Below are 14,338 nucleotides of genomic sequence, written 5' to 3' on the forward strand. Positions count from 1 at the left end.
ATTTCATGTGAGTCTCATTTCAAAGACAGTTGGTTGCAAAATAGACATTAATCATTCATGTCATTAATCATTAATATAACCAAAACTCATTAATATCTATTACTGATTAATGGATATATCCTACATATGTTTTGTTAAGCAACAAATTGTAAAACGGCTTTATATTTTCTGATTAAAATCCTTTTAAATAATTTAGTGCAGGAATTTGTAATCGTGACAGCTCTACATGTAGGCGTTAGGATGTGACTGTGTACGCTGTGCTGTCCAACCATTGTTTTCCTCTCCTCTCTTTCCAGGGAAGGTGACTGGTGGGAGGCTCGCTCCATCAACACAGGACAGAAGGGCTACATCCCCAGTAACTATGTGGCCCCTGCCGATTCCATACAGGCCGAAGAGTAAGACCTCGTTCCCTTTCTCCATTCATAAAAGTATCGATATTTATTTTGGTCGATTAGTTCGATTAACTGTTGTACCACCTACTATCCATCTCTCTGAGCCTCTTTTTAAGTCACCCTCCCTCGCTGTCACACTCACTCTGCATTTCTCTAGCCTGTTTCGCTGCTTGCCCATCCCCCTTCTTCCTTTTCCTCATCCCAGTACAGTCCCTTATTATTGAATCACCCAGCTCTGTTGGCTCGCCTCTAATTGAGATGGCATGATGGAGGCCGGGCGGTCACACATTGTGACTAACCTGCCACGCACACACATGACGGGCTAGAACACGAGACAATAGAGCGCTGTGTTGTTAGATACGGCTGAGGGCATTCCCATGCCTGCCCACCCAGCGTGGCGGGGTGGTAGTGGACTGTGATGTTTTGGAGATTATAGCCTTATTTCTCATTGACTGGCCTTTGTTTCTCTCTCTCTCTCTCCACAATGCCTGATGTTTTACCTACAAAAATATATAATTTTGGTCTTGGACTGCAGTGTGACCTTGACTTTTAACCTTTTGTTTTGATCCAAAATCCTACTGATCTTTCCCACCAAAATGAATGAAATCCCACCAAGGCGTTCTTGGTTTTGATATTGACATTGATTATGACCTTGACCTTTGACCTTTTTTAACTCAAAATGTAATCATCTCTCCAGGTCAGCATATTGATCATTCTCACCAACAGTCGTGAATATCTGCTCATTGGTTCTCAAATAATTTTGTACACAGACAGGACTGATTACAATTCCCTGCCACACATTGCTGCAGGCAGAATAATAACAGATTGAATGACAGAGAGAGACATTTCTTCCAGTGTAGGTTTTGCTGTTTGAGATCTTATGTAATAGCAATGCACTATTTATGAAGCTCAGTGGTGGAAAGTAACTAAGTACATTTACTCAAGTAGTACTGTATTTAAGGGGGTGGGCGTGGCTGAATGAATAGAGAGGTTCTCCTCTGTGGGCAGCACTCACCTGTGTGTAGCTGAAAACTAAAGTTACCCCACAGGATGAAAAACATTGACATACATTAACTCATTCAATGCCATGCTCATTTTTGGAATTTTGGCTCTGAGTGCCACAGCCAAAATTCATTGTAAAAAAAAAGTGCTTAGAAAAAAAAAAAAACTTTTATTTTGAATTTTTTTCTTTTTTTGAATTTTTTTTTATGACGGATTTGACGGATTGTGGCGCTCTGGGCGTCAGGCCACGTGACGGATTTGACGGATTGTGGCACTCAATGAGTTAATTTCACAAATTGTGAGATAAAGAGTACTTTTACTTTGGTAGTGTAAGTATATTTTAATGCCAATACTTTTGTACTTTTACTCAAGTAAAATTTCGAATATAGAACATTGTATATAGTGTTATTGCTACTATTACCCAAGTAAAACCTCTGAGTACTTCTTCCACCACTGATAAAGCTGAAAACGAATGTAATGTGATCAAAGCTCACTGCCTAGAGCAATCTGTCTGCCGTTTGTTTTGAACAGTAGCTAATGGCTAAGCGTTATGTAGTCTACTTGATTCAAATCTCGCTTGAATTAAATATTTATCTTTGCATTTGCCCTAGTCAAATTATCTCATCTAACTGGTCTCTTGACTGTGTTTTCCCTTCTTTTGACAGATGGTACTTTGGTAAAATGGGCCGCAAAGATGCTGAGCGTCTTCTGTTGGTTCCAGGAAACCAGCGAGGTACTTTCTTGGCACGAGAGAGCGAGACCACTAAAGGTATTCTTTACACAACAAGACCATAGCGAAGCATCATCATACAGAATAGAATTGAGCATTGTTAACGTCATTGTAACTGATGGCCATGGGGCAGGTCTATTGTAATGGGATTAACGCATGAAACCACCTCAAGCAAATTAGTACCACAATATTTTGTATTCATATTATCCACTTTCAACCTGTCATCCCTATTTTGGGTGTTACAAATAAAAAAAATCTACACACACAAAAAAGGGTAAGTAGTTGATCTAGAAGCTTACAACACAGTGTGTTGTGAGCTTGTAGATCTGCTATTTTCACAATTCTTTAAATATACATCATCATATTGCAAACTGTAAAATAGGGCTTAAGTGCTTATGTAGTGTTCGCCATCACGTGGACTTTCCCTGCCACTTTTGTGACAACCTGTGAGGAAAACCTTATTTTAGAGAAATGACGTACCACCTAATCTGATTTCGTCTTTATTTTGTTTTTATGAAGGTGCCTACTCTCTCTCTATCCGGGACTGGGACGAGATGAAGGGAGACAACGTGAAGCATTACAAGATCCGTAAATTGGACAACGGTGGCTATTACATCACCACACGAGCCCAGTTTGAGGCTCTACAGAAGTTGGTGAAACATTACACAGGTATGTACATACAGTATAACCCAGTTACGTGATACTCCGCAACCTTGCGCTTAGTACAATTGCTGTTTACAACTGAACAGACATTCTGCCTTTCAGTGAACTTGTCAATTGTAGCTTATTACTACTTGAGTGCACCAAACCAGACATGTATATTGTGCACTAATGGATTGTTTAAATAAATAAATGAAAGTGCATTATTCAACTGCAAATCTGCCACCACTGAATATTTAATTTTATTCACAAAACCTCATTTTTTATGCTGGATTTAGTTTAGTCTTTGTGATCCCCCCCCCCCCCCCTCCAAAAAAAGCCGCACCATGTGGGATTAAGAAGAAATGTAGAGAAATAAAATGGTTTTATAAAAAAGGATTTATAAGCCTGTCGTAATGTCTAGGATGTCACTTAGTAGGCAGTTGTACAGGAAAACAAAGCCCATTGTTACAGAAAAGCCACAAGTCTTATTGCTGTACACACAACGTCTATTGCCATGTCGCTGTGAGAGCATAGTTTCTTCCACCGACTATAGTATGGGCTTAATAAACAACTGGGTGTTTGTTAAATTGACTCATCACATAAACATCATTTGAGGTTTCGAGTTGGCGTGGCCTTGTTTTGATTCTCTGCAAATTCATGTTGTCCTTCCCTCCGGGGTTAATATGTTTGCAAAGTGTACGTCACTGAAGAGGTCATTGCAAATATCGTCGCTGTCTGGCAGAAACATATACAGTATCTGGTGCTCTGTAGGAGCTGTAGCGTTTTGTTTTGAGCAGTATTTCCGTTTGGACAAACACTGTAATGACAGCAGAGCTACGAGAGGTGTTTAAAATGAACGTTACCACAGTAGTGTGACTTTAATTGTCGTATGCTGTTGTTATATAGCATGTTGAATTCTTTTGACACTATACAGTACGTTATGGGGGTTGCCTCCGCTTCTGTGGAAACGGACGACAGCTCTTTGGTGTGAGAACTTGATGGCTAGTGTCCTACAGTGATTGTATCAAGCTTGTTTTTGACTGGTGTGGTGTATATTAGACCATGTTAAGCCGACAGTGTGAATTAAAAGGCTGATAGTAAATTATGTAGACAGACGGTGACATACAGAGTGGTTGATTTTGTCCTTGTATAACGTATGTACTACTAGAACATGCAGATGGACTGTGCTACCGGCTGACCACCGTTTGCCCGACGGTTAAGCCTCAGACCCAGGGCCTGGCTAAGGATGCCTGGGAGATTCCACGGGACTCACTTCGCCTGGAGCTCAGACTGGGCCAGGGCTGCTTCGGAGAGGTCTGGATGGGTAAGCTACTACAATGCCACATCTCGTACCGTCCATACACAATGTACTCTGCCCAAAAGTGACTGGCGTGACGTGCTGCAAGAAAAGTGTGACAATGTCTGGTGTGAATGCAAGAGAGTGACACGTTTCCCACAATTCGAGCGACGGGATTTTCTTTTATCCAATCTAGTGTGAATGAACCTTAAAAGGAGATACACACACACACACACACACACACACACACACACACACACACACACACACACACACACACACACACACACACACACACACACACACACACACACACACACACACACACACACACACGGCTGCAATAGTTAATCTAACTAATCGATTGAATTGATTGTTTAAAAAATCCATAATCCACATGATAGAATAAACAATTTTGTAAGTTACAGGAGTGCATATGATGTGTGGTATGAAATGTAACATTATCATACACAATTATTGTTTAGTTGACAACTGCCTTCTATACTTCCATATGTTAAAGGGCATCTGTAGAAAGTAAACGTTTCAGTTGCTCGTCACTTAAGCTTCACGCATAATGGGGAGGGACAGTCCACTATTAAACATATTTAATAGTACTAAAACAGACTGTTTTATTATTAATTATGTATAGGCTTGAGTAATTGTGATATCTCTAGGCCTGTCACAATTATTGCATAATTGCCTGATGGCAATTGTTTTAGATAATAATCGTTATAACACACACACACACACACACACACACACACACCCACACCCACACCCACACCCACTCACACTCACACTCACACTCACACTCTCTCTCACACACACACACACACACACACACACACACACACACACACACACACACACACACACACACACACACACACACGCACACACACACACACACACACAGCTCAGTAATCACTGGTTACTTAACCACATGTTGGTATTCTGACCTGCCTGTGATGTGAGGGCCGTGGTGAACACGTCACCTTCTTTCTTCACTAACTCTTTCATTAAGCCTGGTCTCCAGGCAAGCCCCAACCTGCCAGACCCTACTATGAAATCCCAGGAATTCCTTTTTTTCCCTCTCTACTTGTTTCCATGTGTAAAGGATTCAAAAAATGTCTCCTTCAACCAACCTCTCTTCTGGTTTTGGTGATTTATATATTTTATTGCTGTGTATATAGTGATATCTATTAGTCTATTTGTATGTCTGTACTCGATGCCCTATCCTGTAGTTATTAATTCATAGATGTCTTGGTCCATCGTGCATATAATTTCCCCTAAGCCGTGGTGAAATTGATTCCTGCTTTCTCAAAGATTCTTCTGCTTCTTGAAAATAACATTCTCTCGACTTTCCTTGCCAAGCCATAATGTTGGATCGCGTCATCGTTGCCCTACTTTGTCCTTCAGTTTTTGTGTGTGTGTCTGATTGTGTGTGTGATTTCTTCAGCATGATTCATTCATGAAGGTCAGCCTCATGACGGAAGCGACAGATCTGCTGCTTCAGCTCTTTATGTGTAAGCAGGGCGTGAATAAGTGGCTCTGAACCAGGAAGTGACTGATTGTTTAGCCAGCATACAGTTATGAGTATAAAAAGCTGTCGTGTCCTTTCTCTCCTGAACAATCACTAAATGAGAGTTACCGTACTTTATTTCTCAGTCATGCTAAAGTGTCTCAGAAATGTGACAAAACCGTGTTTATCTTTTGTCCTAGGCATTGTGGCTTTGGACTTTGTACTACTTGCTATTGTTTGCTTTTGAGGCTGGCAAGCTAGACATTTACAGAAAGTGTATTGTTCTATATAGATAAGAGCCTCTGGTCAGTGTGTAAACTATTTTGTGGGTTTTGAATGTCAACGGTCATGGCTAGGATATGGATTTTTATATGATGAACTGCCATTTGCATAACTCTTTTCATAGTTTTCTCCCACAAACTAACAAATGTACAGTTACCTGTGTTTACATACCACTGTGCATACTCAACCCCCCCCCACCACCGTTTTCCCAACCTCACTCCAGAACCCCACCCCAACTGCACCACAACACTTGACAATACATATTTCTTGATATTATCATTATTGAAGGCAATGCACAAACCTCACTTCCTCACAAATTCCTGTGCAAATATACGTGTACGTACCAGGCAATAAAATAATTTCCCCTAATTTCAGCTGTTTGTCAAGCTATCTATACTTTTTTGTAATGTAATATGCAAAACCATTTGTTCATGTTTCTTTTATTCAGGCACATGGAATGGCACCACCAAGGTGGCGATTAAGACCCTGAAGCCAGGCACCATGTCCCCAGAGGCCTTCCTCCAGGAGGCTCAGATCATGAAGAAACTCCGACACGACAAACTGGTGCCTCTTTATGCTGTCGTGTCTGAGGAACCCATCTATATAGTCACAGAGTTTATGGGTAAAGGTAAGGACAGCTCTGAATCACAGACACGCACAGACCATCTATATACTGTAGTCACAGAGTTTATGGGTAAACATAAGGACAGGTCTTAGTCACAGACACGCACAGACCATCTATATAGTCACAGAGTTTATGGGTAAAGTTAAGGACAGGTCTGAGTCACAGACATGTAACAAACACAAATAGCTTTTTAACCCATTACGTAGTGTAGTAGTAGTAGTTAAAGATTTTTTTTTAAATGTACAAAATTAGCAGATGTACAAGCTTGCTTGTATATCTTCTATTTTTGAATAGCCAATGCAAAAATCTAAAATGACACAGATGCTTTCCCGGTCTTAATGGGTTAATGGGGTTAAACCAGTATGTTATTCCAGTCTTATGTTGTAAATGAACCTGAAAATGTAACATTCTAATTTGTATCCCGACTGACATTCCAACTCCTAAACTAAGGGAAAGCAAAATGTACTTAATAGGTTGTGTGACTAGTAAGACCAACATACTGAATGACCGAGGCCTGGTACCCTTCGGGCACCGGCCTATCCAGGGACCACTCAACTCAGGAACGATGCAAGTTGAGAATGCATGCCCCACCCGGTTATGTAATACCTGTTCTGTTGTCAGAGTACTCGCTGTACCTGTTGTTGGAGTACCCAGTGTGGTACCCGTTACCACAGTACTAATAACATTAGATATTACAAACAATGGGTGATTTATAAACAAGGCACCGGCCTACTGGAGAACGATCCAACTTGGAAACGATGCAAGTTGGGAATGCTTGCCCCACCTGTTTATGCAATACTCCTTGTCAAGTTGTACTACGAACCTAGATTAATTCATAACCATGCTTGATGGTTAACTGACATGGATCTGAATGCGTTCACAGGAAGTTTACTGGACTTCCTGAAGGAGGGAGATGGAAAATACCTAAAGCTGCCCCAGCTGGTGGACATGGCAGCACAGGTAGGATAACTTTGCACCGTCCCCTACTTCTCAGTGGAATACTAAATACAGCTGGCACAGCCCTGCCTCTGCACCTGGCACAGCTGCTCTGTTAACTGCCTGTGTGCATGTGAGTGAGAACGATGGAGTGAAGGAAAGAAGCAGATAGAGAACAAGTGAAGGAGAGCAGAAAAGAGAGGCCTACTGATGGCGGGCAAGGAAAATATGAGAGAAAGTGAAATAGTTAAAGACCAAAATGAACAGCAGGGAGAGAGAGGACAGAAGGAGAGAAAATAATTATCATGCAAAAGAGGCCCGCACCAGCAGAGGCTGTGCGTGGGCGATTTGTTTATTTATTTTGCAGGTGTGTGTGCATGTCTGTGTTTGTATATGCGCATGTGCGCACGTTTGCATAGGTGTGTATGACAGGATTTAATCAGCCGTGCCAGGTTCCAGTGTGTGGAATATTCAGTTTGTTCTCCATCTGGCTGCCATGTTTATTTAATATCCAGTCTTGCATAATCTGTACCTAACATGGCCCGCCCACCCACCCACACCCCCTCTCCCCCTCTTTTCACTGTTGGTCCTCATGCTCCACCACTCATCTGCCTGAAGCACTTCAAGCACTACTCCTCAGGGGCCACTTAGGCTTGGTGGGTCGACCGCGAACTCTGTGATCTATGCTTAATACGCCCCTCCATAGAAGTGTCAGGGAATTAGAAGACATAAGGCTCAGGGTGCCTTTCAGGGAGTTGATAGACAGCTGTGATGCTGCAAATATAGATTTCATTTAAAGATTAGTGCAGTGGCTTTCATTGTCATAGCACGGGATGTCAGCTCCCTTCGCCTGAATTGTACCCCTCTTTTTGTCAGTCAGTGATTCTTATCTTTAGCATTTGCCAGGCCATTACTGTAAATAAGATTTTTTCTTAATGCACTACCTGGTTTAATAAAGGTTACAATTAGGTTTGGCATGTAGGATAATTTGGATGATGAGGTATTTATTGAGTAGCAGGAGATGTTTACTATATGAAAGTCAGTCTAGGTTGGTTGTCAACTCGTGACACTGATACACATCTGAATTGCCCTGATGTAGTGGAACCCTCCCAATCCCTGCTCAACCACTTCAGAAGTATTTGCTAATGCTATTGAGAACTATGTCTGGTTGATATGATCTATCCAAGCTGTTCCCAACCTTTTCTGGATCAGGGGGGCCCACTTGAAAATATAGAAAATGTGTTTGTTGCGGCTGTTCGCGGTGAAGTGGTCAGATGCGTTGCATTTGATCAGTCAATCGACTGTGTGTTCCTTCCAGCTTGGATCAATGGAACTAACATAGTACACTTTAAATTCTTAGTTAAAGGAGTAGTTCACCCCAAAAAATACTTGTTTTCTATCAATTCACACCCCATGAAGCATTGAATTCATGAAGATTTTTTTGTTGTCGCATTCCTAAGCCAATAATTTGATTACCGACGGAAAGATGCTCATGTATCCGGTAATTCTTTGGGTGAACTACTCCTTTAAAGTTTTAGTATCACAATGAAAGCCCATTTTTCCAATGTTTTGTTTTTTCCAATGATCTATCCTTAGATTGCCACGATCAAAATTGTTTTAATCCAATCAGACCCCTCGGCCCTCTGACCCCACTTGTAACCCCCTGATGTTTGTTGTTTGTTTAACCGTGCTTCCGTGTCTGTCCCAGATTGCAGATGGCATGGCCTTCATAGAGAGGATGAATTACATCCACAGGGATTTGAGAGCTGCCAACATCCTGGTTGCCGACAACCTGGTGTGTAAAATCGCCGACTTTGGCCTGGCCCGACTGATCGAGGATAACGAGTACACTGCTAGGCAAGGTCAGTCTGTACTCACTCACTCACTCACTCACTCACTCACATACAGAGAGTTGTGCTTTTATTACTTGTGCTGTAAGGATGTCTGTTGACTGTTTATTTCCCCAATCTTTTAACTGGAACATTTAACGTTTTCCATGTAAGCTTAACCTTGAACTGTACTTTAATCCTAATATTTTACCATTAACTAGAATATTATCGCTTGTATTGAGATACATTTAAGAACACACACACACACACACACACACAGACACAGACACACACACACACACACACACACACACACACAGACACACACACACACACACACACACACACACACACACACACACACACACACACACACACACACACACACACACACACACACACACACACACACACACCTCTATTGACATGTAATGGTGATTTTCTGAAATTGATCCATGACCTTTAACTTTTTTCTGGCATTTCCATATTATTTGTAAACACAGAGCAGAGACCCCCTCCTCAATTACCTTTGCCTTTGCCTGCTTTCCCAGGTGCCAAGTTCCCCATCAAATGGACGGCCCCTGAAGCTGCTCTATACGGACGCTTCACTATTAAGTCAGATGTCTGGTCATTTGGAATACTACTGACTGAACTGGTGACCAAGGGCAGAGTGCCCTACCCTGGTAAGAAAAAATGGGAAATGCATTTTGAATATGCAGTAAACATGGGTTGTGAGTTTCCATGGATGTTTCTGGCTTCTTAGGAGTTCCTGATCATATTTGTGAATCTTGCTTTGAAAGAGCCTGAAGGGTTATTTCAGATGAGCACAAGATATCTTCATGCAGAAACATTGTTGTACAGAATTTTTCTTTTCATAGTTTTAGCCAAGCTATTCTGAGCAGGAATCAAGATGTAAAATGATAACGTGCGTTTTATCACACTTCGTTGAGAATAGAACCCTGCAAGGCACATGTGAGTCAACACTGATGGTCAATGGCTTATGGCATGGGAAAGTACCACTCTCCCTCCCATATGTGATTTGGTCATGGCAAGTCCAGGTCACTCATGGCCTGTCGGCTATGTCTGTCACCTCACCACTGACACCTGCTGCCCAAGAATGTGAATGCAGCGAGTCTGCTAGCAAGGGCCATATCAAGTGACTAGCACTGATTACAGGGTGTGCCATATGTCAGTCCTAACAGTTAGCACTTGTACTGTACCATCTGGCTCCCTGTGGCCTGCTTGGCTCTCAGCATGCACCCTTCAGTCTAATTAATGCACCCTGAAGCTGACTGATTGAACCTCCTCTCTCAGTGTGGGTTGGGCATGGCAGGAGCATATGCAGGCTCCTGCCGTGCCATCTAGCCTTTTCGGGAGTTGATTTAGCATCATGCGAACCTTTTTATAGTGCAAGAAAAAAGGGAAACGACATGCACATCCCCAACCCAAACTTGGGCAGGTGCTGAGCGACGGAACAGTAAGCAGGGAAAAATAAATAAACGCTCGCGCACTGAGGGCTCCAATGCGACAGATGCTTTATTGCACCACAAAAAAAGCTGTGACGTTTTGAGCTCAAAGCTCTTCCTCAGACCTTTTATAGTGCAAAAGAAATGGGAAGGGAGTGCACTTGAGGCATTTGCAAGGCATCCTAATAGGAACTCAGACCATCTGTGTGCTATTTTAGCCCATTTAGATAGATGGATAGATATATTATGGGAAGCGAGATATTCACTACTTGTTACACATAAACCATGCCAACACCTCGGCATCCGACATACCGATAACCCTATCTCAGACTTGGCCGCTAAGCAGTTGCTCCAGTGTCCAGAACCCTCTCCTCTTTCAGAGAGTGTGAGGGAACCTGATCCCCGCTGTGTGTGTGTGTGTGTGTGTGTGAGAGAGAGAAATGATGGGGGGGCGGAAGGGATTTATAGGGGAAAGGATGTGGCTATGTCCATTCCACTGTGTCAGAACCTCTTTTAGCTACAGCCCAGCTCCCCAGGGGGCCATGTCTGCTGTGTGTCATTGGGTTCAAGATTGCCGTCTTCCTGTTCTGGAGGCGTAAACTGTGCTCTTGTACACTAGCAGGTCTGAAGAGGATCTATTAGAGTTGACGGTGAAGTCATAATGGAGTTTGATAGTGATGTGTATGGTAACATGAAAAGGATATCTTATTACGGCGCTCTAGGGGCCAAGCCTTCTAGGAAAGGGTCTGTGTGTGTCTGTGTTCATGAGTGTGTGTGTGTGTGTGTGTGTGTGTGTGTGTGTGTGTGTGTGTCCATGTGTCCAGGGCTAAACTTACAAGCCGCTGGACCCATCAGGGCCAAATTTCATGTCCAAATTAGGCTGAAGAAACTGCAAATAATAGCCCCGGTGTTTAATATACAAAATGGTGTAAAACCCCGGTGGGTATTAGGTAGTGGGTATTTAAAATATTTAACTAATGGAAGTCAGTGGTGGTCAGATTCGGCTGAAACCTTGAGATCACTGATGTCTGCATTATGACGTTATAATGTCAGATATCTAGCACAGAAGACCCAATGACTGAAGTCATAGACCGACTGCATGATGTCCAAAATCCACATTGAAGCCACTTAGTTATTAGACGCCGGCTTGTTTTTAACCCATTAAGACCTGGAACTGTCATTTTTTGATTTGAGCTAAAAAGCATTATTTTACACTTTGGGCTATTCAAAGATAGCAGATATACAAGCTCATAGCGCGGCACCGAGTGCCGCGCTACGAGCTTGTAGATCTGCAATTTTTTTGAAAAATTGTGAAAATGTGTGCAAATCTTCTGAATATATATATATATTTTTAAAGCGAACATCTTCAGGTCTCAATGGGTTAAATGCCCTTGCCTTCAATGCCTTGTGTTTGGTATCCAGCGCCTGGTCAGGATTTTGAATGCACGCTGTATGCTGATGGTCATTGTGTGATCTTTGCTAATCTTCCGCTGTCTTCAAGGCATGGTGAACCGGGAGGTGCTGGAGCAGGTGGAGCGAGGCTATCGAATGCCGTGTCCCCAGGGCTGCCCCGAGTCCCTCCATGAGATGATGAGGGTGTGCTGGAAGAAGGAGGCGGACGAAAGGCCCACCTTTGAGTACCTCCAGTCCTTCCTGGAAGATTACTTCACTGCGACGGAGCCACAGTATCAGCCGGGGGACAACCTGTAGCGTGGTGGATACGTCACAGTAAACTCTTACCTAACCATACACAGGCACGTCAGCAGAGGTTTGGGACAATAAGAGCTATAGAACCAGACCACTCTAATGACCAAACCCCTCTGTTGAACTGTGGATCAAGCCATTTTAGTGCTAGAATACTACAAATATTAGTCGCCAAATCGCTTCAATCACCCCCCCCCCCCCCCCCCCACCCCCGCGCGCACACACACACACGCACGCACGCACGCACGCACGCACGCACGCACGCACGCACGCACACACACACACACACACACACACACACACACACACACACACACACACACACACACACACACACACACACACACACACACACACACACACACACACACACACACACACACACACACACACACACACACACACACACACACACACACACACACACACACACACACACACACACACACACACACACACACATAAAAGGTGGGTAATGTTGTGTTTGCTGATCATGTAGAAATGGTTCCCTTCCTGTTTTGTGTCCCTGTGTCTACATGGGAATGTGAGCCAGTCAGCATTCAAGGATACAGAGTGGTACTAGTAGAGTAAGGTCTTAGAACCCTGCGAAAGTTTATAGACTTACCTGAACACTGTGATTAATTCAAGGAGGAGATTCTCTAAGGGTGAATCCCAAGTCTGTGGCTCATTTGCCACTGCACAGATTTTGTTTCTTTCCCTCACTTTTTTTTTCCAGAATCAAACATTTTCCTCCTTAACCTTCTTTTTTTTGTCTTTTCATTTTATAACATCTCACTTTTAAAATATTTTGAAAACAATTTTGAACTAAATATTTTGTATTGTACAGGATTTGGTTTGGTTTGTGGTATTTAGAATGATAGTGTTTTTTTTTTTAAGTGACCAATAACTGTGTCTGAAAAGTATGTGCCACGACTGTAAAGCTTGATGGAGAGGGTTCTGGTAGAGAAAGAGAAATTGAACAGGATGTATACTATAGTATGTATTTGAGAATGTACCAAGTGAGAGATAAAGTAGCAAAGCATATAAGGTATGTAAGAGGAAATTTATTTTTGAGCACGTATGGTCAGTCTGACAAAAGTGAGTAACGTAAGTGATTTGTACGTATCTTTTAATGAGGTGACTTGAATGGCAAATCATGTGCTTTTGTTATGCTTTTTTATTGTTAATTTTACATGTGGGGTTTTAAGTTGTGAACTTGAAATCAGAAGAGGCATTTTTGATTATTTTTTAGGGCAAAGAAAAATAAATTCTGTAACATTTTATAAATGTTTTTAAACAGAGACATTTGAGCTGTGAAAATTTCAAGTGACGAGATTACATTCATCGATGTCTGAAATTTGCATTTTGTCTTTTGTTCAGTGTAGAGCTTTTTTGTGGAATATAGCTCCATCTTTGTTGCACACATCTCCTTAATTTAACTTTGCACCAACCAGGTATCAGATAGTTTGCCTTTGCTAAATGGTCCTGAGAAATGTATGTTTTTCCTTTTTTCTTTTTTTTTGGGTGGGAGATTGCACCCCTGCTCTTTTCTTAATGGCATTCATACCATTGCCTAGCTGGACCACAAACTAGTTCATATCCACATTAACCCTGCCATCACTATTTTGGGCATTTCATAATGTGAATATATTTCTAAAGTTGTCAAATAGTTAAATAATTGCTAAAATAGCAGATCTACAATAAGTACATTTTCACTGTTTCCACTGTTCGTTGTATGAGTAAGTATATAGGGTTTAAGTTTTGACTTGTAAAAGAAAATGTCATTGAGGTCCATTTTTAAACTCAGGATTTAGCTGTGTGTTTGTTTGATCGATTGATTGATTCAATACTTTATTAGCAGATTGAAGCAGTACAGTAAACAAGAAATGACACAGTCATATATATTTTAGC

At 42.0% G+C, this 14,338-nt stretch overlaps 1 protein-coding gene across 1 annotated transcript in view; it reads left to right on the forward strand.

Moving 5' to 3' along the window:
- Nucleotides 1-13,724, forward strand: part of LOC311046050 (tyrosine-protein kinase yes) — a 33,225-nt gene extending 19,501 nt beyond the window's left edge. Inside the window, exons 3-11 of the mRNA XM_084058153.1 lie at nucleotides 297-395; nucleotides 2,060-2,163; nucleotides 2,644-2,793; nucleotides 3,935-4,090; nucleotides 6,316-6,495; nucleotides 7,376-7,452; nucleotides 9,137-9,290; nucleotides 9,809-9,940; nucleotides 12,225-13,724. Coding sequence (XP_083914279.1) covers nucleotides 297-395; nucleotides 2,060-2,163; nucleotides 2,644-2,793; nucleotides 3,935-4,090; nucleotides 6,316-6,495; nucleotides 7,376-7,452; nucleotides 9,137-9,290; nucleotides 9,809-9,940; nucleotides 12,225-12,433 — 1,261 coding nt within the window. The 3' untranslated portion in view covers nucleotides 12,434-13,724. The remainder of the gene's footprint in view (nucleotides 1-296; nucleotides 396-2,059; nucleotides 2,164-2,643; nucleotides 2,794-3,934; nucleotides 4,091-6,315; nucleotides 6,496-7,375; nucleotides 7,453-9,136; nucleotides 9,291-9,808; nucleotides 9,941-12,224) is intronic.
- Nucleotides 13,725-14,338: the final 614 nt, after the last annotated feature.

This window comes from Gymnoscopelus microlampas (genome assembly GCF_963454915.1).
Source record: "Gymnoscopelus microlampas genome assembly, chromosome: 5".
NCBI lineage: Eukaryota > Metazoa > Chordata > Actinopteri > Myctophiformes > Myctophidae > Gymnoscopelus > Gymnoscopelus microlampas.